This window comes from Patiria miniata, unplaced genomic scaffold (genome assembly GCF_015706575.1).
Source record: "Patiria miniata isolate m_02_andy unplaced genomic scaffold, ASM1570657v1 HiC_scaffold_23, whole genome shotgun sequence".
Taxonomy (NCBI): domain Eukaryota; kingdom Metazoa; phylum Echinodermata; class Asteroidea; order Valvatida; family Asterinidae; genus Patiria; species Patiria miniata.
The window spans coordinates 3,704,048-3,729,575 of NW_024037062.1; the positions used below are offsets into that span (position 1 = coordinate 3,704,048).

The 25,528-nt window shown below is 39.7% G+C and overlaps 1 protein-coding gene across 2 annotated transcripts in view; it reads right to left on the minus strand.

The window, feature by feature from the left end:
• The window catches only part of LOC119731284 (bifunctional 3'-phosphoadenosine 5'-phosphosulfate synthase-like), a 33,692-nt gene extending 10,549 nt beyond the window's left edge, over positions 1–23,143 (minus strand). Inside the window, exons 1-6 of one of the 2 annotated variants that reach the window (XM_038204421.1) lie at positions 22,970–23,143; positions 9,864–9,984; positions 4,682–4,917; positions 3,520–3,658; positions 2,073–2,191; positions 1,111–1,224 (exon numbers count right to left, since the gene is read on the minus strand). In XM_038204421.1, the coding sequence (XP_038060349.1) occupies positions 1,111–1,224; positions 2,073–2,191; positions 3,520–3,658; positions 4,682–4,917; positions 9,864–9,984; positions 22,970–23,023 (783 nt within the window). In that variant the 5' untranslated portion in view covers positions 23,024–23,143. Of the gene's footprint in view, positions 1–1,110; positions 1,225–2,072; positions 2,192–3,519; positions 3,659–4,681; positions 4,918–9,863; positions 9,985–16,829; positions 17,190–22,969 lie in introns of those variants that run through there. The other variant, XM_038204420.1, reaches the window with a different exon arrangement.
• Between the last annotated feature and the right edge of the window lie 2,385 nt (positions 23,144–25,528).

Sequence of the window (25,528 nt, forward strand, 5' to 3'; positions counted from 1 at the left end):
TTGTGGAATTAATACACTTTTCGAGTTATGGGATTTTGTACACAAACACAGTTTTAAACTTTTGTCCACGGATCACATTTAAGGCAGTGTTGTAGTACTCATACTCGGTAATCGCACTCGAGAACTACTCCACTCGAGTATTTGTACTCAAATGTGAAAATACTCGTACTCAAAATGATGGTACTCGTACTCGGGCAGCAAAGCACTCGTACTCGACATGTCGAAATTGTACTCAATTATCAAAGTACTTGTACTCGAATAGCAGTACTAAACAAAATTCCTTCCCTGGTAGCCAAGAAATGTTTTACGGGCTTAACCGGTTGACCTAAATAGATTTTGGGCTGAGACATGGAAGTATCATGTAGTAATTTTCCAATGACCAGACTCTGCTGTTATTCCAAACTGCGTCAGTCGATCTTTCAAAACCTTACAAAGTTGTCGCTTCCAAGCGTTTTAAACAGCAACATTTTCATTGAACTAACTACAGATCTTTGGAATAATTTGGCTAAACCTGGCTCTGGATGCCAGATTGAAACCTGTGGTTTTTGTTCACCTGTGTTCAACCAGTGCACTTTTTGCTGGTCTCAGTCTTGGTCTCGGGAGCTGTGGTCTCGGTCTTGGTCTCGGTCCCCTTTGGTCTCGATATTTTGGCTGGTCTCATGTCGAGACTGGTAATATATACAGCATTTACAGCTCGATCAATTACTTTGTATTCACTTCGCGAGTCGTTCAGTACCATTGATAGTTAAACATTTGCTAGCCCGTAGACCATCTTGTCAACCTTTTTAACGCATCGTTATATATCGTGGTTCATTCAGACAGCACACTGGAAAGTCCCTAAAGTACGTGTAAAGCTGCAGCAGTACCAGTCATGCAGCGAAGCGAATCATTTTGATCCGATGTCAACCTGTGTATATGTGAGGTGTCATGTCAATTTGTCAACACTGTCACTGGTAAAAAATTTGTCTGTAATCTTCGTGAATAAAAAGGTAACAACTTACAACTGAAATTATGTGTCTTGGTTTTTATTTAGATTATTGTTATTTATTATAACAATAATTATTATTAATTATTATTATAACAGTGTTAAACCTGCGACTGAGTTCTCACCTTGTTGAGTTCCACACAATCCAGAGTTTCTGCCTCCTTCTTGGCAGCATCTTGAGCTGACTGAGGCACAAAGAGTTCCTTAACACTCTCCACAGCAGACTCAGGGATGATGCCCTGAAACCAGGAAAGAACAACTGACTCAGACTAGACTCAAGTTTGAGTCGAGGCGAGTTTCGACCGTCCTTACTTTTCAGTGATGTGAGTTTTGACTGATTCATCAACAGAATATGAATTGGAGTTAGAAACAAATCTTTTAAATACGATCTACACATAGCTCATGCTAGAATTGAATTGAAGCCAGGTTCACCAAGTAGACCCAGAATAGGCTTTATTCATGAGTCGGCCATATTAACTTGAAAGTGAGGTAAAATGTTCGTTTTTGGAACTTGCGAATAGAAATGAAAGTAATGAAATAAAGTTATTTACAAATTAAGACCAGTCTGCTCTGATGAATAGTTTAAAATCTGTGATTAATTATACGCTGATGTTTTAAGCCACATTTAAAAATTTTGAAAGTGATGCTTGGAATGCATAAGTAGTCTGACACCATCCCATTCAACAGTTTACAAGGCCTATTTACACATACATGGTGTTATCGCAACGACTATGTCGTGCAGTAAACATGGTAAAGTCCCACATGCGCGTGTGTGAAAAAACAACTATGCGCTACATTGTATGTTGCGTGATTTTTAAATATTTGTGCGTTAACGGCCTATAATGTGCTTGGCAAAATCATGCATAGACAATTTACAGTTGCATGTACATGCACAGACGAAAATCATCCATTGCTACTTCATGCCTTCTGCGCTATTTAGTGCACCTAAACCCGAATGCATTCACGAAATATGGGCCTCTAATGGATCACTTATGAGTGGTCACAAAGCGCCCTCTATTGTTTTTGCACTGAGTCCATAATCCAATATTCACCCAGGTATGTGTATAAGTCTAGTTCCCTGACTCACCTCTCCCTGTAGGAACTTGATCAACTTCTCCACACATTCATCCACAGTCAAGGCGCCAGCGTTGAGGTTGATGTCTGGATCGTCAGGCGCTTCATACTCTTGATCAATACCAGTGAATCCTGCAAGACAGCAAAGTCAAACGTACACATCGTCAGGTGTAACACCAAGTGACAGGAGCCTAAATATCTCTTCTAGCCATAGCTGGAAAGAAAGGACATGTTTGGAAAACCCCCAAAGTATCCCCCCATTTTGGGAAAGAGTTGGGCAACAAAGCCCTACATGTACAAGTACATGGTATAGCAGGGATGCTAGTGGGTTTTGCTGCAGAACCTAAAAATATTGACACGTCAAGAGATGGCCCTGCATAAAATGATCGTCATACATACTATACATGTACATTGTACATACTCAGTTTACTCACAATACCACACACAGACACATGTCTATGTCTACATTGAATGTACAATACATTTCGTCACGGTTTTCACGAGCACTGTGTGCGCGCACTTTGTGAGAACCGCTTTTTCAATCATTTCGGTTTCACGAACTGACGTGCGGGTGTGCACGCGCATTTTGTACACTGAAACGCATGTGGTGGAAATACAATTCGGAGAAAAACACTTTGAAAGGTTGAGACGACTTTACTCTAGCCGCATGTGGGGTTACAGAAACATTTAAATGACCTTTTAACTGATGAAATTAAGACAGGTTTCAGTTTGTGAAAAAGAAAATGTATGGAGTGCACGCATGCAGAACTTGGTATCAGTTTGTGAAAACCAAAATTACATGGTACTGTACAGTACGCGTACATCCCAAAAGTCAGCTCATGGTGTCGGCGACGATTTGTGTATCATGCTAGCATGGCACTAGCCACGGAGCAGCACATGTGCAACGATCCTAGACTTGCACAATATACTTGGCTTTTCAACTATCGTTCGCTCACTGTACACATGAGAATGTAGTTTTTGCAAAGTCGATATTTTGGCTATAGCCAGAAAACTGGCATACCGGCATACCACAGCAATAGTGTTGATTTCTGGCTTTAGGCCCAAGCTTTATAACTTGACACCCTGGACCTTGGTGACTCGTGCTTAATTCATGTTTTTGTCAAATGCGTGCTTCAGGTACACCAAACAAATATAAAGAGAAAACCAGATTGAATGTTCTTTTCATGATATTTGAAGATATTTGCAACTTTAAACACTAGCTGTGGTAATAGCAAAGGGTTAAATACAGAAGAATGATGCTAAAAAAGAACTCTGCTACATCTATACCAAACGTTCGGATAGCAAGAACACCTCCCTTGTCTCCCAAATTGTATGCACATCTCTACTAAACATTGGCAGCAATCTGCTTTTAAACGAATACCATTTATACCAAACAATCATTTGTAGACCCTCTATGTTGTTTTATTTAAGTTCTACTGTAGTAGGCAGTCAGTGCAAACCTTTAATGATCCCTGCCCGAGCTTTCTTGTACAATCCCTTGACATCACGTGACTCACAGACCTCCAACGAGGTGCTGACGTAAACCTCATAGAATGGAAGACCGCTGGTCCTATGCAATGCCTTGGCCTCTTGACGATCCTGCAGACAATAACATTCAATACTGGCTAGTCAGTTGCTCAAACTCAGCAAATCTGTGACGACAATATCCAATATTATATAACCAACATACAGATCCTTGTCTTTTGATTGGTGGAACTCACATCACATGACATCGTTATTGCTCCCATTTACGCCGGGGCTCAAAAAGTTCCATTCGCCCATGGGGAATGGGAAATACTATTGAACAGTTAGGATCATTCTTGTTCCAAGACGCGGTATTGTGTTTAAATGCATGCTGGTGTGCGCGTTCAGCTTTGCGCGTATTGTTCCAAAGAGCCAGCGCTACAGCCTTGGGTTCAAACATTTTCGTGAAGGGGTGGTTTGGAAGAGAGAAATATATTTTCCACCAATTTTGCATTGAAATCAAAGTTCAAATATCAAATGACAAGGATGTCAGTTATATAAAACAAATATTGAGTGGCTTTAAATTGTGAAATGAGAGGAATATTATCGCTCGGTATAATCTGGACTTTTCCAGTTCACTCGGCTTCGCCTCGTGAAATGAAAAAGTCCAGATTTTACCTTGTGATAATATTCCTCCTATTCCACGCCGAGCCACCCAATATTTTTATACTGGCAACTCAGGGATTGTTTTTTAAGTGATTCTTGAAATATTAGCTGCATCAAGCTGCTCTTTGTGTTCCATTTTGTTCAAAATGATCATACATGTACATGTATCTGACAAGTCAATTGGTGAACGCAATACTCAGAGAATTCTAGAGACGACCTAAATGTACATGAAGTTCTAACGGCTTACATGTACAGGTACCGGTACATGTAACTTGTCAAGTTCCAATAACTAGGGCAGATACATGCAACATCAACTATCTACCCTCAAACCACTTTTTGGTTTTATAATAGTGGCTACGCTGCAAATTCTATGCTGCAAATTCCATTACGCAAATTTAAACCGTCTAAAATGTCCTGGTGGTTTGTAAAGATTTGTGAGGGCTAAAGTTAATGTGATGATACTGGGACACAGTGATCATACCATAAGCTTACCTTTGCATTGGGACTAATGAAGGAGTTCAGACACACCACACCGCCGTCAGCAAACAGCTTAGCCACCTCCGAGACACGACGGATGTTCTCCACTCGATCCATGTGAGAGAAGCCCAGGTTCTTATTCAGGCCTTTCCTCATGTTGTCACCATCCAAGGAGTAAGCAGGAATGCCATGGTGGCATAGGTACTCCTCCAAGGCAAAACTGATGGTAGTCTTACCGGCGCCAGACAAGCCTAAGGCAGAAAATACGGAACCAAATTTTACCAAACACAAGGTACATGTACTTCAGTGAACAAGCGATATCTAGGTAACTCAGAAATTTAACAAAAAGCAGCCCGAATCACAGTACTCCCTGTGGGTATTGTTATTTTTACAGCACATTTTACAACACATTCCTTTATACATGTATTAATGTACCATTAGGCATGTTAGGGAGACATGTTATCATAATTTCTTCGATAATAGGGAGACACCGGTTATTATGGAGACACATAACTGTCTCCCTAATGGCACAGCCCCCTTTAGACTTGGCAACATTTGTTTGTCGCAATTAGGTTAAAAAATATTTGTTGCTCGTGGTCTAATTAGTAAAGATAACAACATTCATGGAAAAAAGACAAGGGAATATTGGGTTAGGACACATTTAAGTTTGAAAAATGTTGTGCACAAGTCTATGGGAAAGTTTCTTTAATGACCCAATCCTGGTAATTATTATTTCTTTTATGATTATATTTGTACTTTAGCATTGCAGTCATTCACAGGCCAAGGTTAGTCGGCCATGTTAAATCATGAGGGGATGTTAAAAGAACTAAACTAAACTCAACTTTGAGCACCTATTTATAGATTTGCACCATATTTGGACACAAAATCTCTCAAATTAATTGTGGTTGAATAATTTGTTTCAACAAACAGATATATTTTTAGCAATAGCAACAAGTGTGTTGTTGTTTGAGGAAAGGCCCACACTGGTGAAAATAAAACAAAAAACCAGTAGCTTAAAGTAATTAACTTGAAATTTGAGTCAAAGCAGCCTCTTTCCCAGGGGTAAAGTGGAAAAATCTTTACTCCCTCCAAGGCGCGAGATCAAAGATTGTGCGTATTATCAAGACACTCAGCATGGATGGAACAAGGTTGCAGTGTACAGCTGTTTCCCTGGAGGCATATGGTTTGCACTGATCAATGCAGAACCCAGAGATTGGGACACGAGCAGATTGTCTTTCTCAGAGGCAAGGGTGGAATCAATAATTGTCCCAAAATGCGAGAAACACTGTGAAACACCAGAACATGTTCTTTCCTACATGTACGTTCATCCTCTATGGACTACATGACATACATGTATATGTATACATGTACATGTAATACAGTACACATGTATGCATACATACATGTACATTGTACATGTACATGTATATGTACATGAGCAGCTCAAGCGTATTTTTCAGTGTACATACAACTGTACATACATGTACAACAGGTTTATTTACAAGTATTTAGTTCTTTCCATGCCAACCTCCTAACCTTCCTGCTATTTAAACAGTCACAGACAGTCAAAATTTCCATCCACCTTCCCTGTTATACTGGTACTTATTAAACAGGCTACAGTGTGTAGTCACTAGCAGTCAGATCATAATGTATGAAAGCAAGCACTGTGACTAGTCAATATCAATCAACAGATCATGAACAGACAAAGCAGGCAAATTGTGCATACAGCTGGCTTACATGTAGGCCAAAAAATAAAAGTCTTCGGTTTCCGGAATGGAGCTTGCCCTGAAAGTGGTGCGGCGACGCGGCTTTTTTTTTTTTTTTATACTTTTTTTTGTTCAAATGTCGGCTGATGACTGCAAATGGTGCCCGACTAAATTAAGTGCAAAATGTATTGAAGCCCAGAGAGGCCACATAAAGCTTATACTCGATTGTAACCCCATCCAAAAACACGTTAAAATTGTGCAGCAGCAGGATTCCAGTCAAACCAGTGAGTTTGGCGGTTTTGAGACATCATCTTTCATTGAAAAAAAAAACTTTTTCATTTTGCCGACGTGCGTGGCTACGGTGATGCGCGCTTACCAGAAACCGGAGACTTTTTTTTTGGCCTTAAGTACGTATGTACAGTATGTTTGTCTACAACACAAGTTGTGAAACCTTAATTAAGACCTACAATGTACATGTACATGTATGTACATGTACATATGTACATGTACAATTGTAAATGTACTTGTACACTTGTGTAACTCAAGCCTGGTTTTGGATCAGTGGGTACCAATTTCTGGAGGGCCGGCTGTATACATTTGTAAGTTTCATTTACATACTGATACAGACAGGTTGGCATTCATACAGGCTCTGTAGTGAGAGTACAATACACTGCCACAGGCCAGACTTACTTTAACCTGAATGCATCTATGCAAATCTCTTAGGCACACAAAAAACAGTCTTTGCTTTTTAAAGCCGAGTTCCAAATCCAATTCAAATAGGACAACTTTGCTATCGAAAAGTCCTACATGTATGTTGGGTGCGTTCAGTTGCAAATGATGAGAATCTCCCATCAGTAGTGCTCTGCGCAATTTGCAAGCCACCACCAGTGTCCACACTACTCTTATTTAGAAGCCCACGCTGTGCCATTTACTGCTCCTGCATGGGGTCTTCAATTTCTTCATCTCTCTTTTTACCCATCCTACTCCAACCAGCTGTTTTGGGGTTTTTTTTCATCTGCATTTGTCAGTCAATTTAATGTCTGTCTGTTGGACCATTTGTTCATCTGTTTCTGTTGGTTTGTCTGTCTTTCTGTAACCCTAAACCGCCTTGAGTGATTTGCTAGGAACAACTTTCCTCACTCTTGCAAAATCCAACAAAAATGGTAAACTGATTATGGCGGTATGCCTGATCCCATGTACATGTAAAGCATTTCAGTTTGGTGCAAAACTCACTCCAACAGATTCCAACAAAACATGCATATTTTTTGGATTTTGATGGGTTGGGGGTGGTTATAGTGTTTCAATGTACAGGGCGAGTAATGATTAAAAAAAAAAAAAAAAAAGGAAACCTAATTGCGTCACAGATTTCAAACAGACGATCTGCATGTAGCACTTTTCAGATCTACCATGTCTACTGGTACTTGTAGGATGTGAAAGCCCAATTAATAGGCTTTCTTTTAGTAAAAGAATCATTTAATTCACTCATGTACCTTTCCAGTTACAGACTTTGAAACACAAACAGTTTAAAATTTTGTCCATGGATCACAGAAAAGATAAGTGATGTTTCAGCAAAACGAAAACAATTCACATATAAAAAAAACCACATCAGAACACTCTCATAACCATGATAACTGGCACTTATCATAAACCTGCTTCAAAACAACATGCTTTATAATGTCAAGAGTCTGTAGTCCTTCCCTGCCTTATACATGTACTTGGCTACCCTAGAGACGTACAAATGCATGGTATTATTCTGATAACGTTCTCATGATATGACATGGTTTCATGTTACTGAAATATCACGAACCTTAAAACGTGATCCGTGGATAAATTTCTGAACTGTGTTTGAGTTCAAAACTCCGTAAATGGAGAAGTACATGAGTGATTTGAATGATTCTTTTACTAAAAGAAAGGCTATTAATTGGGCTTTCACATCCTAGATCTGAAAATTGCCACATGCAGAACTTCTTCAAAAAATTTTTGGGTTTTTTTTTTTTTTTTACTCCCCCTGTAGTTTCAGTGTTTCAAAGTATATGTTTACTGTGATCTATGTAATGGCACGCCCCTACATGATGAACATGTACATGCTTTTGCTCCTCCTAATCATCCCTCCACTAACCATTTATTACTCAGCTTTTGATAGAAATACATGTTATTGAAAGCAAACTAAATAATATAAGCCTGTTACTGTATACTGGACCAGCACAGACACACTCAAGTCCGGCTCATATCACATTTTTGGTGACTCGGACTTGGACTCAAGTCACAATTAACATGGACTCAATCTTACTGTATGAATTGGTCTCGATCGGACTTCGAAAAAAAAACTTGACAAAATATTTATTTTTTTTAAATTGGAAGATTGTTTTTTTCCCCAAACTAACAGTTAATACATGTATATTTTATTATACTATGCATCTTCTTCCAAAGTTACACAATCATAGACTACCGAAGTGAATACATCACGCGCACAATAATGTGTGTAAAAGACGTTAGCGCGCAATTCAGCAAGTGAACCAACATGTGCGCGTACTCCATTCGTTTGCACTACACTTCCCGGTTCAAAATGACGACACACTTCGGTAATCTGTACATGTAGCGAAACCAATGTGCTGCTCTCTGCCGCATAACTGTAAGATTGTTTCCTTTATTTTACCTGTCCACTGATGAGTTTTTTTTTGAGTCAGGTTTTTTTGGTGTCTTTGTTCTTTAAAGCTATAGTCCATCATTTGTAATTAGTGCATTTTGTTCGTTTGAAGCAACAAAAGTGTTCAAAATCTAATGAAGGATACTGAGCAACTAACCTGATGAAGTTTCAGCTAAGCTTCAGCTGTACATTCTGAGAAAAAAAGCATTCTAAGATCTCAATTTCAAATCCAAAGTTACTGAATCATGTTTTGAATTGTTTTGAATTGCAGCTATACGCGACGTCGCGCACTGATCCGACGAATTACAACAACCGCGCGCGCGTGTGCGTCGTTCCAATACTTGTGCGCGCTGCGCTGAATAACAAAACGAACTACTAATTTAAATTTTCCTACGGTGCTTCTTAAGAATCACCGTTGGAAATGCCTTCTTTCGTTGATTTCTTCAAAATGACAGCTTCCCAGAAAGAATAATTTCACAGGGAGTTTAGTTCCCTTACTATCTTTCAACCAAGTTTGTTTTTCAACAATAATTACGCCAGTTACTTTTCGGATGGCTGCAAATGATGGACTATAGCTTTAACCCTAACGTCCTAGCATGGAGGATAAAGAACTGAGAACTACAGAATACTACCGGTATGAGTGTTGTGCTCACTTATAATGGCGTTCTACAGCTTACTAGTATTTTGTAGCTTTAGCTGAGGTTAGGGTTAAGTGCCTTGTAACTTAGCTACTCAGACTCAGACTCCGTTTCAAACGACTCAGGATTCCGACCTAGACTTTACTCCGCGGACTCAGGCTCAATTAAGGGTTGAGGACTCCATTCCCAGGAATTATCTGACTTACCAGTGAACCAGACAGTACAGCCGCGGAATCCTCCGCGCATGCCCATAACCTGCCCACGCTTGTCACGCGAGACATGGTGAACCTGCTCATATACGTTGGTGGCAACCTCCTTGTTATGCTGCTGCGGAGAGGAAAAGACAAGAACACCGATGGCAAGAAGTTAAACGACTGATTACAAAGATGTTTATTTGACCATTTCAGAGGCAAGGTTAGCAAGGTTGTGTTTTAAACACAGAACTATTTTATCTTCAGTTTTGTCTTCAGTGTTATTTTCAGTGTTATCTTTAGTGTTGTCTTCAGTAGTGTGATTATTGTCTTCAGTGCTACGCAGTTCTGCTTCATTTTGTACGAAGCAGGTCTGCACAGCCCATATCCCTATCCAGTACATACATGTAGGTAGCAATACAACTAGCGAGTTAAAGGGAATGTACATTTCCTTTTGCTGCAATTTTCAGAAATAAATGGATTTGGAGGATTAGTATGTCATAGCAAATATTGTTGTAGATGCTGGAAAAACCATGAAAACCAATCATGTTCTTGTAGTCTGGTTCCCTGACCCCACTTTAGATGAAACTGGGAGCAATCATGACTTTGGAAAATTGTAAGGTCAGAGAATCAGTCTAGCAGGCTTGTACCCCTTCACAGTTGTGTAATCAATTGCAAAGAAAACGCGGAATAACTAATTATGAAAATTAGGAGCAGTTTTTGAAAAAAGCCAGTTTTCTCCAACGCTGGTCGGCCGACCAGCGTTGGAAAAATACCATTTTTCTTGAAAATGACAGCACACCAGGGGCCACAATTTTACAGCATGCTTTATACTGTCATTCCCAAACAATCTAGTGAGGTATTTCGTGATTACTTGATCATTTCGTTTTGTGATGTTTGCAAATGTTGTATCTTTCCTTTAACACTTCGCCCGTGCACGCTTATTGGGCAGTTGGATTCTTCGCTTTAACTCGCTGCACGCATTTTAGCCTATTACATGTATATACCATACATGTACCTGTATATTTAGCTCTATATTAAGCTCTATGATTTTAAATCAAATATTTTTTCTGTATGGCCTATGACAATTCTTTGTGCTGGTGCCAGACATGCTAGAGGGGCCAGTCTAACTTGTCCTCTTTGTCCTTGACTGACTGACAAGTTGCTAGTCTGGTTCCCTGACCTGACAATTTCCCCCTTTGCCTAGATGTCTAAATTGTAGGTCAGGCAACCGCATGGGCTAAAAATAAACGTTACGGCATTTTTGCAAAACTCAGCTTCGTTACCAGTTTCGCTTTATCATTTATAGCTTTTAATGTTTCGATCGAATTTTCAGAAATCACTTGCTTCACACAGTTAAGATATGTTACAAGTTGATATTTCTGTAAGAAAACATCGAGTTATGTTGACCTGGAATCTTCAACGTTAGGCACCCAAATAGCATTGTTAGCAGGCGATCAAGTAGAAATGGAGACCACGCCGAGTTTTGGAAATCCCGGTAACTGTCATCAGATTCAAAATACAATGCGCACCATGCATTGCAATGGTAAATGGAACTTGAGTGTTACTTCGTGAAAACAAAATTTTCACTCTTGCGCAAAAGTTGCCATGGATAATTAGCGTAATTATTAAAGTACATTGTAAAGCTCTGGAAGCTTTGACACTTCGTGCAATGGTAGGCCTTGATGAATAATGTTTAAAAATGTAAAAAACTGAAAATCGAAAAAAATATGGTTTAACACGTAGAGTGTTACTTCGTGGTGTCGGTGACGACATGTACCGGTGTCATATGAAAATCGGACTCGTATGAAAATCTGACTCTTTTTCTCTTTTATTGGTTAAACCCGCTCACGTGACCGGTCCCTCTCCAAATTATCTACATGTATGCATGAGTATGCGCAGTACCACCAATCAATCCGTATTTCATAAAATGTAAATTCATGCTTCACCGGTACCACGTTTTAGCGAGTAGCCTTATAACCCATTAACATGAATTGAACAGCTGTATTTACAGAATGAATTTCTTCAACACTAATAATTACTCGAATACACCAAATACATACATGTATACATTTTAATTAACTTTTGACCTGTTTCTCAAATTGTTTTTTTTTTTCAATTTGTAAATTGTTAACTTCTATCATGACATTTGTTCATCTCCCCCACAACAACTGGTTCCTTAATTTATTTGTTAATTACGTACAAAGGGAAGCAGCCGTCCATTTGCAAATATGCAAAGGCGTTTTCTTTATGGAACAGATGGGCCGGCTAAACAAATTAATTGTTTAATAGCAATTATAAGTGAGTACTATACGGTATGCAAAGAAACTTGCCCAGAGAAGACAACACGTGTTGCCATTTGCCATGTTTGCCACACCTGACTAAACTTAAATATTTGAAGTATGGCTGTATTTGAAGAACATAGCTGTAACGGCATCAAATTGTGAATTTTTTCTTTAAATTGCTACAAGGCAAATGTGCTACATGTATTTATATGCACTACACGTACATGTACAACATGTAGTAGGCTAGCCTACTACCATGACTACATGTACATGTTGTACGTGTAGTCCAACAACCATTTCTATTATATTACATACATGGTACTCATTGTCAACTAACATTGTCATTGTTTTAGCATAGTGGCGTGGACGACTTAAATTCTCCATTATTTTAAAGAACATCCACCTTAAATATTTTTTCATATTGGGTAAGGCTCTTATCATATTTTAGATTTTGATGGATTGAGGTAAGCTAGGGTTAAAGGCTTGCCCCAAATCACGTGATACACCGGTAGTAACAGTCTCTTTGGTCGGGAGAATTCAAAGTTAAAACGTGCAAAGCATTGGATTAAGTCAACGTTCCAGATTTTATTCAAAATTAACTCGCAAATGGCTTATTAGTTATTAAATTTCTTGTTCACTGGAGGATGTGAAAGATACCATGGGCTAAAATACTTAAGTGCAATACCGGTACCTAGACTAGCCCGAGTATCATCCGTCGTCCAATGGCTGAATGGAGCCCTCTTTGTCTCCGGGCCAACTTCTGATATCTAAGCATGCAAATTTATGCAAACCCACGCGCTGCATCCAATCGGAGTCGACATGATGTCATTTCATACTGAAATGTGGACTACAATGTAAGCTGTCGATTGGTCAATTATGAGCGTTATTTAAAAAATGATAATTCAAAGCCACCGGATGCATAGTGTTGCGAGTTACAATTCACCATGTTCAAGTGCTTACGTTTTATTTATCGTATTTAGCGAAAACCCGATTTAGTAGGCACCCGCATAATGGTCCGAATCTCAAGGCCAAGACACAGTCTTGCTGTGAATAATTAATCACTGAATCTGCCCAAATACAGACCCCTGTTGTGCAAGGGAATATTCCATAGACTGGGTACCAGTAGAAAAATAAAACAATTGGATTGATGAATCAAAGCATAGCCATTTGATTGTGGGCAAAAAGTACCAGTACATGTTCACCTACGAAGGAATTGCAGTGGTAAAGAACTAGTACAGGTACTTGGGTACAGATTCTGTAGTACCTGCAACAGTTAATCTTTGAATTGAATATTTGCACAGTTTTGAGAAATTCTGCACACATGCCCTGCCTTACCCAAACAGCAAGTCTATTTGCTTGGTCTGTTTCCATTCCAAAGTTAAATGTAAATGCCATGACTTGCAGTATTGGCCACTTGCCTCCTACCATGAAGCTACGCACAATCAGAGGGCTTGAGTTTCCCTTTGGGCAATTCCAAGCAAACAGAGACATGACCCCCCAAAAAATGAAATTCATTCCAGAGCTTGTTTTTTACTTAAAAATTTTGGACCATGGCTCCTTGTATAGTGTGTGGATGCAATTTTGTTGCATCATTTGGTGTGCGAGTAACCAAAAGATCAAGTTTTTGATATTGCAGCTCAATGAAATTGATTCTGTCTTTGCCATTTCATATTTCCCTTCTTCCCTTGGTAAAAATTAAATTGATAAAAGAAATGAAAATGATACCAAGCATGATGTCATGATGTCATGAGGAGGTATCAAATATTGAAATGCGAATAACAGGCAATGCGAGTAACCGGTAATGTGAGTAACCAATGTCATGCGAGTAACCATATAATTTTCCATGATGATAATGATAACAAATTTTGACTTTTGATTACTGATTGACTGTTTTTTGAAAAGAAGAAATGATGTACATGTGTAAGCCCCTAGAAAATCTTAATTAAAACCCTAACTCCCCAGCCATGCCAGCCTAATTTACTAGGAACCATAACCCATTCAGGAAAATTCCAACACCCACATGGGAAATTGTACACACACACTGTTGGACTTAGTTTCTGGAGGTATGCCAACCCCAGTGTAAAAGACCATCTGTTTAGGGGAACTGTACCTACGTGTATCCCAACACAAACCCGCTGTTGAACTTTGATGGGTTGTGTTCGGTTAGACTAGTAGTATTTGTGGTGTGCATCTGAACAGTGGGCCTATTACAGTCCATAGGGCCTACAGCAAAATTTGCTCATAATTTGCACATACATGTATAATCACAATGTGTGCAATCAATCTAATGTGGATACACATGTGCAAACAGTAAAAGCATGTTTAAAGAGTTGATTAGGGAATATTATTAGTCAATATGCAGAGCTGACATTTTTAGAACCATCAGGCCTACATGTATATTGTCATGTGCACTGTATCTTTCAGCATGTTCAATAGGCCTGTGCTGAGCACCATCAAACATGTCTTTAGAGAAGCTAAAGATGGAAACATTAACATATAGATAAAACACTGATTTTTCTGTTTCTTACATGGATTTCTCAGCTAGTTGTAGTAAGCTTCACGGATTTCGGATTTAATTATCGTAGCACTAGGCTTCTATATAAACTAGTAAATAATAATTGATGTGAAAATGGCACACTCCGATAAACTACATTCTGAATCACAGACTGTGCAGCCGGCTGTGGGGCCAGGAGCAGGACAAACGAAGTCCCTGGCACCGATTGACGATGTTGCTTTTTTTCCCGCTGAGCATGCTGAGTGACCTGAGTACGTACACATACGGAGTGACTGTGAGACTGGTTTGCCGCTGGGTCCATTGAGCTGGTACGGGTACCGGTCGAGCGATGGGCAGCCGCGCCGGTAGCCTGCCTAGACTCAGCACACGTACACGTAGGTCATGCACGAAACTTTTATTTCAAAACTCAGTTTATTTAAGCCCAACAAGCTACGGTATCCCCGCCCCGAGCTGTCCACATACTGTAACATAGCCTAGAAACTTACGCAACAGAAACAAAACTGCGTACAGAGATCAGTTTTGAAGAACTGAATAAAACAAGTCAGGTGTGTTTACAAACACAAATGCCCCGCAACCGTGACTGTTCCCATGACATAACACCACTCTTTTAACATCAACTTACATGTACCTTGGTCACATGGAACGTTCATTGACAGCATTAGTGTCTTCTGTAGGTTTTATATGAATTAATCCCTAATCCCTATGATCTCAGAATAAATACAAGATTTTTATTGTTTTAGCCACTGTGACCTTGACCCTTGACCTTTCGACCCCCAATGCGATAGGCCTATTTGGATTACCAAGAACGATCCACAAACCAAATTTGAAGTTCACATGTAAAGTATTTCTCAAGTTATCGTGCTGACAAAATGTCTTTTGTTTTAGTCACTGTGACCTTGACCCTTGACCTTTCGGCCCCAAATGCAATAGGCTTCTTAGGATTACCAAGAACAATACACAAACCAAATTTGAAGTTCATACATGTATGTAAAGTATTTCTCAAGTTATCACGCTGACAAAATTTCTATTGTTTCAGCCACTGTGACCTTGACCCTTGACCTTTTGGCCTCAAATGGAAAAGGGTTCTTAGGATTACCAAGAACAATACACAAACCAAATTTGAAGTTCATATGTTAAAGGGAAAATACAACATTTGCAAACATCAAAAAATAAAACTACCAAATCATTTTGAAATACCTTGCTGGACTGTTAGTGAATGACAGTGTAAAGCATCCTGTAAAATCATGGCACCTGGTATACTGTCATTTTCAAGAAAAGTGGTATTTATGTATCAATTTCCAACGCTGGTCAGCCGATCAGCGTTGGGGAAAAATGGCTTTTTTTCAAATACTGGCCCCAATTGACCATCGCACTTGTTTGCAATCGATTACACACCTATGAACGGGTACAAGCCAGCTAGACTGGTTCCCTGACCTTACAATTCTCCAATGTATGTAAACTGCTCTGTTTCTTCTTAAATGGAGTCAGGGAACCAGACTACAAGAAAATGATTGTTTTTCTCGGTTTTTATAGCATTTTCGAACCCAAAACCTCCAAAAAGTCAGTGTAACTATATTTGCTATATATTTCCAACCCCCCAATTCCATCCATTTCTGAAAATTACAGCAAAAGCAAATGATGTATATTCCCTTTAAGTATTTCTCAAGTTATCGCGCTGACAAGATTTGTCCGGACACACACACACACACACCCACCCACCCACGGAAGGACAAGGCGGAAACAGTATGCCCCTTCGGCTTCGCCGCGGGGCATAAAAACACGGGTTTGTTATCGCCTTGCTACAAAAAAAATTAATTTTTTTGTGTGTGTACATTTTCCCGTATGGACTGAGTTGGTTAGGGACCTACATCAGTACATGTAGTTGGTCACGGACCGAGTTGGTTCCCAGTTGACTCGGACTGAGTTGGTTATGGACCGAGTTAACCAATACCCCATATTTCTCCAGTTACGTCATCGTCATCAAGAAAGCTAGTCTAAAGATGACTTGCATCTCAACATTAAACTTACATGTAGGCCTACGTGTACTTGGACAGCTTCCCAAAGATTAAAACTGACATTGTACACCGATACCTTTACAAGTGTTCACTACTGTGCCTGTACCAAAAAACCCCTCACAATTAAATGGTCAATTCCTTTTCTTTTTCCATATTCAGTACTTACCTTTGGCGAGCGAATGCCATAAGGGTCCGGATTGCTGTTGATGTCATGACCTGCGACACCATTCGCAACTTGTGTCATCTTGATGAACGGTTTTTGTGGTCTTGTCAAGTGAAACGGAACAGACCAGTTATTGCCTCTAAGTTCTAGTTGTTCAAAACCACTTGTTGCTTAGAGTACTTATAAATCACAAATGACTGAAAACGCCTTCTGTGACAGCGCTCGTTCATGCGTACAAAGCTGCGCTATACAGTTAACCTTTATACTATAGAGTGTTCGGCCAATGGTTAAATCCTCCACTATAGTGTAGCCACACCTCCTTTGCATGAGATGCATGACAGGCTGCCAGCTGTGAATAGAGCTGATGATGTGGCAAGTTGGGTTCAATGTTTATCTATCACTCCAGATAAACTATCAGCACACAGGCAGGGCAAGCTATTGTACATGTGCCTGCACTTTACCCTAGATTCAGAGAGCATTGATGCACCATTACATGTAGGTACACAAACTATGTGGTGTACAGTTTTAACTGAATGACCCATCAAAAGTGATCAACAAGTACTTGTATGCAGATTTAGGCCTACTTGTTTTCACATCAAAAGAAATTGCACAAGTATGCTGGTACAGTACAAAATGTATACGTACAATATTATGTACACGCAGCATATAGTGAGATTGTTCAGGTATTTTAAAGGCAAAAAATCCTTTTTTCAACTGTTGTAAGTGTATGTCTACAAGTAAATTATGGACATCTCTTGTTGAGGGATTGATCATAGAGGTACGGTACATACACATTGTACCAGTACTTGCTACAAATCACAAGGAAATCGATACAAGTTTGTATTTGTACTACAGTTTTTACTACATTTTTGGCCCATCACTAGGAGATCAACAAGTACGCAGATTTAGGCCTACTTGTTTTCACATCAAAAGAAATATTACAGGAATGCTGGTAGTGGTACAGTGTGTACACGTACCAGCATACATACATATAGTGAGAATGTTCAGGGTTTTTTTTAGGCCAAAATTCCTTTTTTTCAAAATGATATGTTACATGTCATGCAGTACATACAGGTCTACACGTACAGGTAGTTTTTGTTGTTGTTGAGGGATGGACTGAACAAATAGCTTTGGAGACTGAGAGTACAAAAAAACAGATTTTTTTCCCCATTTTTTTTTTTTAAGTTTCACTTTTTATCACTGACACAATATGTACATTGTTCATATCCAAGTTCTACAGCAATCCAACTGTTTTGGTTTACGTGAAGAGTAGGCAGCATTAACGTTTTTAACTTGAACGTGAATATCAGCATTTGAGTGACCTTCAAATTTTCCGATTTTGATGCTAATTAATAACACAGATTAATAAATACCTTGGAGAGTTGATGGTTTCTGATTGGTCAAGACTCGATCACGTGGCCGGGCATTAACGGTGATAATGGACCGGCTTCAAAGATCAAGCGAATAAATGGCCCCTGAACCAGCATTGATCAAGCCCCGTTCAGCCCCATGCAAGCCAATGATTGGTCAAAATATAGTAACAGTCCTGCGGTAGCTTGTAACAATAGAGCACTGCACATGCGCTCAACCCCTATCGCGTGACACTGACTCGCGCGTACGCAACACAGTTGCTAGGGATGCGTGTGTGCGCGCGCGTAAGGAAGTTTTGAAACGACATCGTACAGCAGTACAGTGCAGTATATACTGAGGATGTTTACGACGAAAGCGTAGATCTACGATTTATTTTCTTTGAACACTTCACCCACCGACATATTTACCTTTCCTAAACCAAGCATCTTTTTGTAATTCCGGACACAAGGAATGTGTAAACGAGATTTCAGCTTCCTCCATCAGGTAAAGATATGAAAACATTGTTGTAATTTGTTTCGCTACGGCAGCAGTTTCTGTTGAGTTTACGTCGTTATAGCTGTTAAGCTAAAATATGGCCCATGAACATGAACACAAAAAAGTCTGGAAATATCGCCGAAAGACAGTCACAAAATTGGAGCATTTTAACTGTTTATTTCGTTAAAAAGGTATTTATTAATGGGAATAACAGTGTGAGGAGCCGGTCTTCACTGCGTGATAATGACCGGGTTTGGGGGTGACCGCTGTTAATGGACCGAGACGAAACAGCGGTCACCCCCACACCCGGTCATTATCACGCAGTGAAGACCGGCTCCTCACACTGTTATTCCCTTATTAAAACCAGTGTTCACACTCTGTTGGATAACTGAAGACTTGTCCCTAATCAAAGGTTAATTTCAAAGTCAATGTTCCAGGTCAAACAAATGTGTATACATTTCAGCCTAAAGTCTGTGATATATATACCACACCTCTTACAGACAAACACCATTAATGTGGTTGTCGATATATACTTTGGTAAGTACTATTTTGACACTTGAGGGTGATTACTAGGTGCCTAGATTATCCCCTAAGGTACATTTGTATTCTTATGGCATTCACTGCACTACTTTGAATCAAGTTATCTGAAAGGCACCAATAGAGGGCTCTGTATCAATTTCTGAAGGTCAATGTAATGAAAGATGCTGACAGTGGTTTAGAATGGAATTTCCACAGATTTGTCTCGATGATTTAAAAATGGGCGCCAATGGGTTGTTCATAGGAGGGCAGTGTCTATTTGACCGCGAACTGGTCCCCCATTGTTTTCAGTATTGTACTGGCATGGCCCTGAACACGCACAGTGACTGGTTTTTGGGACTTAACCCTAGCAATCACCATCCCATTAAACTCCCAAACCAGGGTTCTACCTCCATGGTTGGAATCTGTTAGGATGAGTACTGCACTAATAAACTGATTATGCCTTACATTGGGTTATAGGCATAAACTGCAAATAAACAGAGTCCAACTGTTTATGTGTACAGTTTACCATATTGTTGGAATTTGCAAGGGTGAGCATGGTGAGGAAGGTTCCCAATAAATCATGTGGGGCTGGGGGTTAGGGTTAAGATATTTTCACAAATGTCTTCGTCTAGTTCTACGCTAAAGTTGTCTGGAATTCAAAGTCAATTTTCCAAAATACTGTAGGTTGGAAAGTCTAAAAGTTCGGATCTTTATTTACTATAATTGAAGTCAAAGTCAGATTTTCAAATTCGCAAGGTTGATATTCAGCTAAAATTCTATTAAAGGGATATGGGGAAAAATTAACTGACTTTTGAACTTCTTTCACAAGCATGACAAGAGTCATGAAATTCTGTCACCCAGGTACCCTTAGAACTACAGGGCTCCGGTTAAGCGGAGCCCGATACTTCTTGGGCCAGGGGTATCACCCAGGCATGTGTTCAAAGTTAACTACTGGGGCAAAGTGATGTGGGGCAAAGTTGAATAAAACAGGGATCCGTCCTCATGTCCCTTGTACTTAGTGGTACAATGACCTTTAATTTTGTGTCAGAATATTGAATAACAACAAACTTGACAAAAAAATACAAACATGAGTCGAACACGACCAAAGTTCAGGAGAGTTGAATTGTGCCAAGTCATGCAAGTAAGGTGTCACTAAAGGAGCCAGTCATGAAAGTTGTACGGTGTGTGAGTCTACACGGGTGATAACGGCCCATACTGGCACGACTGGTGGCATATACCACCATGAATGCTCGTCAACAAAGACCCCTGCGCGCGGTGGCTTTCAGATTTGCATGGCTTTCTGTGCCCGATCAGGTGTCAAAGTCAGTCAACCAGCCAATTTTATTTTGAATGTTCATGAGTCTACGTTTTTGGTCTTTATTATTGAATTCTGATAAGTGATAACTGCAGAACCCTGTTATTGTTAATACCGAGCACAATATCTTAAGCAAGACAATGAACAATGAAAAGCCGCTTTTGTTTCATCGGTTCGGGATCACATCTGTCTAAAACTTCTTAACCCTAACTGCCCTGAATCCTTCAAAATCCTCTTTGCAAATTGGAGGAATTTGCAGGATTGAGGTTACATGGCAAAAGTGCGTTACTGATTTTGGAGGACGCACTATGTCAAGGTCTTGGGCCGGACCTTGTGTTGTTTATGCTCAGCCATGCATAAATTTAGTCCTTGATTATACTTGAAATCCTCTGCACTGCTCCAGGTTGTCACTGGCCAAGCCTCAACATATTGACAGTCACTGCCGCAGGATTTTGCAGGATTGAGGCAGTGGTCATCCCTCCAAGAACCACATTCAAGAAATAATGGAGGAATTTGCAGGATTGAGGCTATATGCTATTTTTCCATGAGGCCAATTGGAGGATTTTGCAGGATTCAGGTTACATTTTAGCAAAAATGCCTAGGGAGTTAGGGTTGAAAGCCTAATTAAAAACGAAATTTAGGTAAATGGTGTTCTCCTCGAAATTTGAAGTTTATTTTCTGGGTAAATACTTCATCTATGAAGACAAAAACTGCACAATACCATCTGTTATATCCTGAAGCATTAATTTTTAACAATTTTGGAAGAATTATGTCCTACATAAGGAGAAGTTTTGCATACAGTTTTATGAATATTTCCGTTTAAGATGTCATGCAAAAAACCGACACAATGGCACACCTGGAAAATTTGCGATTGCAAGCCAACAGGTCTTACATACATTGTAATGCCCATTACCACGCGTCTAACCAATTAGGGCAAGTCCGCTCAGTGCATTTTGTACTGGAGCTCAGAACAGTCATTTATCCTGGTGTCTAGGATCCGTGTATCAATAAACTATCACCAGGCATGGTTCAAAGTTAACTACTGGGGCAAACTGATGTGGGGCAAAATGATTTAGGGCAAAGTTGAAATCAAACAGGGACCCTCTCTCATCATGTCCCCTGAACTTAGTGGTACAATGTATAGTCAGACTCCCTTATAAGGCCAAGTAAAAAAAAAAAAAACCAATCAGTTGATCGTCCCCGCCCGCATCCTTTTTTGAAGCTGCATCCTTTTTTTTTTCTCACCTCTAAACATTTTTTGTTTTACTTGGCCTTAGTACATACTAGTTCGTTTTTAATTCGGCGAAGCGTGCGTTACCGTTGACACGACGCACATTGTATAATTTGTCGGTTCAGTGCGCGTCATCGGATCGAATAAAATGTGAAAAAACATTGTGTTGTGTTGTGTTGAGGCCAAATTTCACGGCCTCTGCCATTTTTAGACTGCTGGCAACAATGTACATTTGTACATTGACCTCCAGCTCTACATGTTGAATTCCCGATGGGCATTGGAGCTGGAGTTTCTCAAGCTAAGCTTAGATCATTGTAAAAACACTTCCCGCCAACCGCGATAACATGGAGTCCACCTCCGTTCGCATACTCCGTGCATGTCCATCTTCACAGGTGTCGTGCATGGAATAAATCAAACCACTGTCTGATTTTTTAGATCAATGTGAAAGCAAGAGTGTAGCCTACATAAAAAAAGGCTACAACACAAAAGACAGTGACAACTCAGGAAGGTTGGTGAGCAATCTCTCTTCAGAATGAGAAACGTGATAAAGTATCGCGATGATATTAGTGAGGCGTCCTGTCCTACATTTAATTTGGTATCAGAATATTGAATTACAACAAAAAAATGTGAAAGATTCCCATATCTGGCCATCAATAATTTTTTCTTCCAGTGACCTACATGTATCAGCCATCAGACATGTCAGAAAGTGATATCAGGCCTCCTAAAAAGTCACATTTATATTTAGCAGGGAAAATATTGAAGTATTTACTGAGAAAACACTTGATTTTCAGACCGCATGCCCATACATGCCACAGTACAGTGCCATAGGGCAAAATGAAGGGTGACAAGTGATGGCCAGATACTAGATATGGGAATCGTTCCTTCGAATCTTTAAAAAAAAATAACAAGTACAAACATGACCAAAGTTCAAGAGAATTCAACTATGCATATGCCTGTAGCAAGTCATGCAAGTCAGCTGTCAGTAGTAAAGGAGCCAGTCATGAAAGTTACAGTAGTGTGAGTCTAGCCTTGACTAGTATGACTGACACAAGCAGACAAGTGGTATCCGGTCCAGTACAAATACAGCTATTAAAAGGAGTAAGGGGGAAAACAATACGTGGCACACTGGCAGGGCAACAAACGAAAAGTTAACGCGTCCGTCCTTTTCCAAACTTATTCCTTCCTCCATGCACACACACGCACACACTATCTCACAAAAGTGATCAAACTTACACTTGCCATCCTCTGCTTCTTATGCTCCGGACTGTTTAGCCTGTTGTTCAACATTTTACGAAAGCTGCTCTAGCTCAGCTAGCTGTTTAGATGAGTTTTTGTGGACGTCCCTTCAAGTGAAAGTGAACACGTACAATGAATGTCGCGCATGTAGTACAGTAGAAATCAGTGGTCGACACGCATGCACATCTCATATATAGTCAGGTACCACTCAATAAAGTACCAAAAGAACCCTCAGTGAGTCTGGGTTTCATGTCGCTTTTTGCAATCTCGTTCTCATGCTACTACTACGAGTACGAGTACGAGAAGCGTGTTCAATCTGCGTATAGAACTGAAGATGTACATGTACGTACGTCCCCGAGACGCGACTGAAAAGATGGGCGCGGTCGAAGTAAATTGGCAGGAAATTTACCCCAAGTTTTGCGAATTGATTTTGTTTATAATTTGAGTGGTTTTTATTGAATACTTTTTACCCTTAGGACTGCTAGCTTGATTAACGTTATTTCGGGTTTTTGTGTGTGTTAAATGCGGGGGAGGGGTGGTGGTGGTGGTGGTGGTGGTGGTGGGGGGGGGGGGGGGGGGGGGGTCCCAGCGCGGGATAGCTGCTGGCTAAAAGTAGGCCCGCAACTACATTGTACGGCAGATAGGTGAAGGGATCATTATTTTAGTTGTGCTTTTCATGATACAAGTGTTGAATTTGGCACGCAGCCCGAGTATGTCATGAGAGAGATATTTGGGTACATGGTCATCGCAGGTTTGTCCTGTTGGATTAGCTCGGCGTCTACTACATGTATACTTTTTAAGAAAACGGAGCAGTAATTCTTATGCCCAACTTTTTTGGGAATCAAAACTGGATTCTGTGATGAGTAAATGCATGAGTATTTGAAAACCAGCTTGCGTGATTATCTTCCAAACGATATCATTCCAGGCGGAACAATTTCACAGGGTATTTACAAGTCATGTCTTCATTTTGAGCAACTTTTCGTCATTAAATCGGTACTACTTTTCCGGCAGTGTAAAATCTGTAGGCTATATGGATAAGGGTCCATGACATGAATATTTCCTGTGCAACTTTCTACTCTTCTTAGATGTATGAAACTATTTGACATCCCTTTTTGGTTAATTTTATTCATAAGTGCGCTTCAATCTTTAAACTTTTCAAAAAACAAATCCATGCTTTCCCGGACAACAGAGGGCGTTGTTGCTATGATGCCACAGGAAGACACTGGTGAGATTAGGGGTTTTCTGTTCAATTGTTTACCCCCAAATTGGCTCATTTGAAACATTAGTGAAGTTTGCTCATTGGCTTACTGACATGTACTGACACAACAACGAATCACCCAAGAAAAGAAATTTTTTGACAGCAAAATATCTAAAATTCTGGACACTTTTTTGTAGTTTATATTATTTTTTTGTATGTCTTTTTACTTGCAAAATGCAAAAGAAATTGAAATGAAACGATACTTTTGGTACTGGATTAGCTGTAACATTGAGGGTTACCGCCTGAAATGACATCACACTTTTGCTCATGAATATGTAAATTCATTAGCATAAAAAAACAAGAAGGGGTTACAATAGCCTTAAAAAGGGCAAAACAAAGAAAAATTAACTTTAAATAGGACTCAAAGGTATTGTCAAGGATTACATTAAAACAAATACATTGCATGAGCACTTTCAAGATGTGCGCTACGCCAAATTAAAAAAAAAAAAAATCGTGTTTTGGATTTTCAAAGCCGGGTCACAGGAAATCCATAGGGCCTAGACCTATATTGTCTAGCGGAGAAAATGTTGAAACTTTTTTTTTTTTAACACCTGACGCTATTTCATGCATCGATTTTTGAGCCAAACTTTAATAAAAAAATAATAAAAGACAGTCGCCGCGTAAATGCATGTACATGTAGTTGACTCATCGTTAGGTATCAGGTCACACACACAATCGCATCCTATGGGTGCATACCTGCAAATAAACTCCCATAGACACTAGTGCTAAATGCCCATATTTCAAAATTCTTTTAAAAATACTCAAAACTCTCACAGGTATTCAAACTGCACAGAAAAATGATGATCAATGTGTCATCTTTCAATTTCTTTTCAATTTATGGTGGGTTGACCATTGACTTTTCGAGATATTATCACGCAAAGAAGACGACCCCTATTTTCCCCAAAGCGGAAAAGTAGCCATCTTGAAAAACGATCCCTCCACAACATGGCAAAATAGCGCCACTTTCGAGCCCAATATCATCCAAAATGCTCAGAATTGGAAGCCCCAAGTCCGGGCCAGAGGTTCACTACCATATCTCTTCAATTCCCCAATTTTACGGCGCTCAGAACTCTCTAATATAGAATATTTTGAGGGTATAACTTTTATTCATGAGCTTGGCGGATCGATTTACCGGTGTGTACCCTATAATAGCAGGCAACTTTTAAATTTTAACACAAAATCACATTCAGGACAAGCAGAATATCTCCAAAGTCAATATTTTGAAAAAAAAAATGAAAGAAAAATATTATCCGAGGTCGATATTAAGCCCGAAAATAGTGATTGTTTTGCCCCTGCTA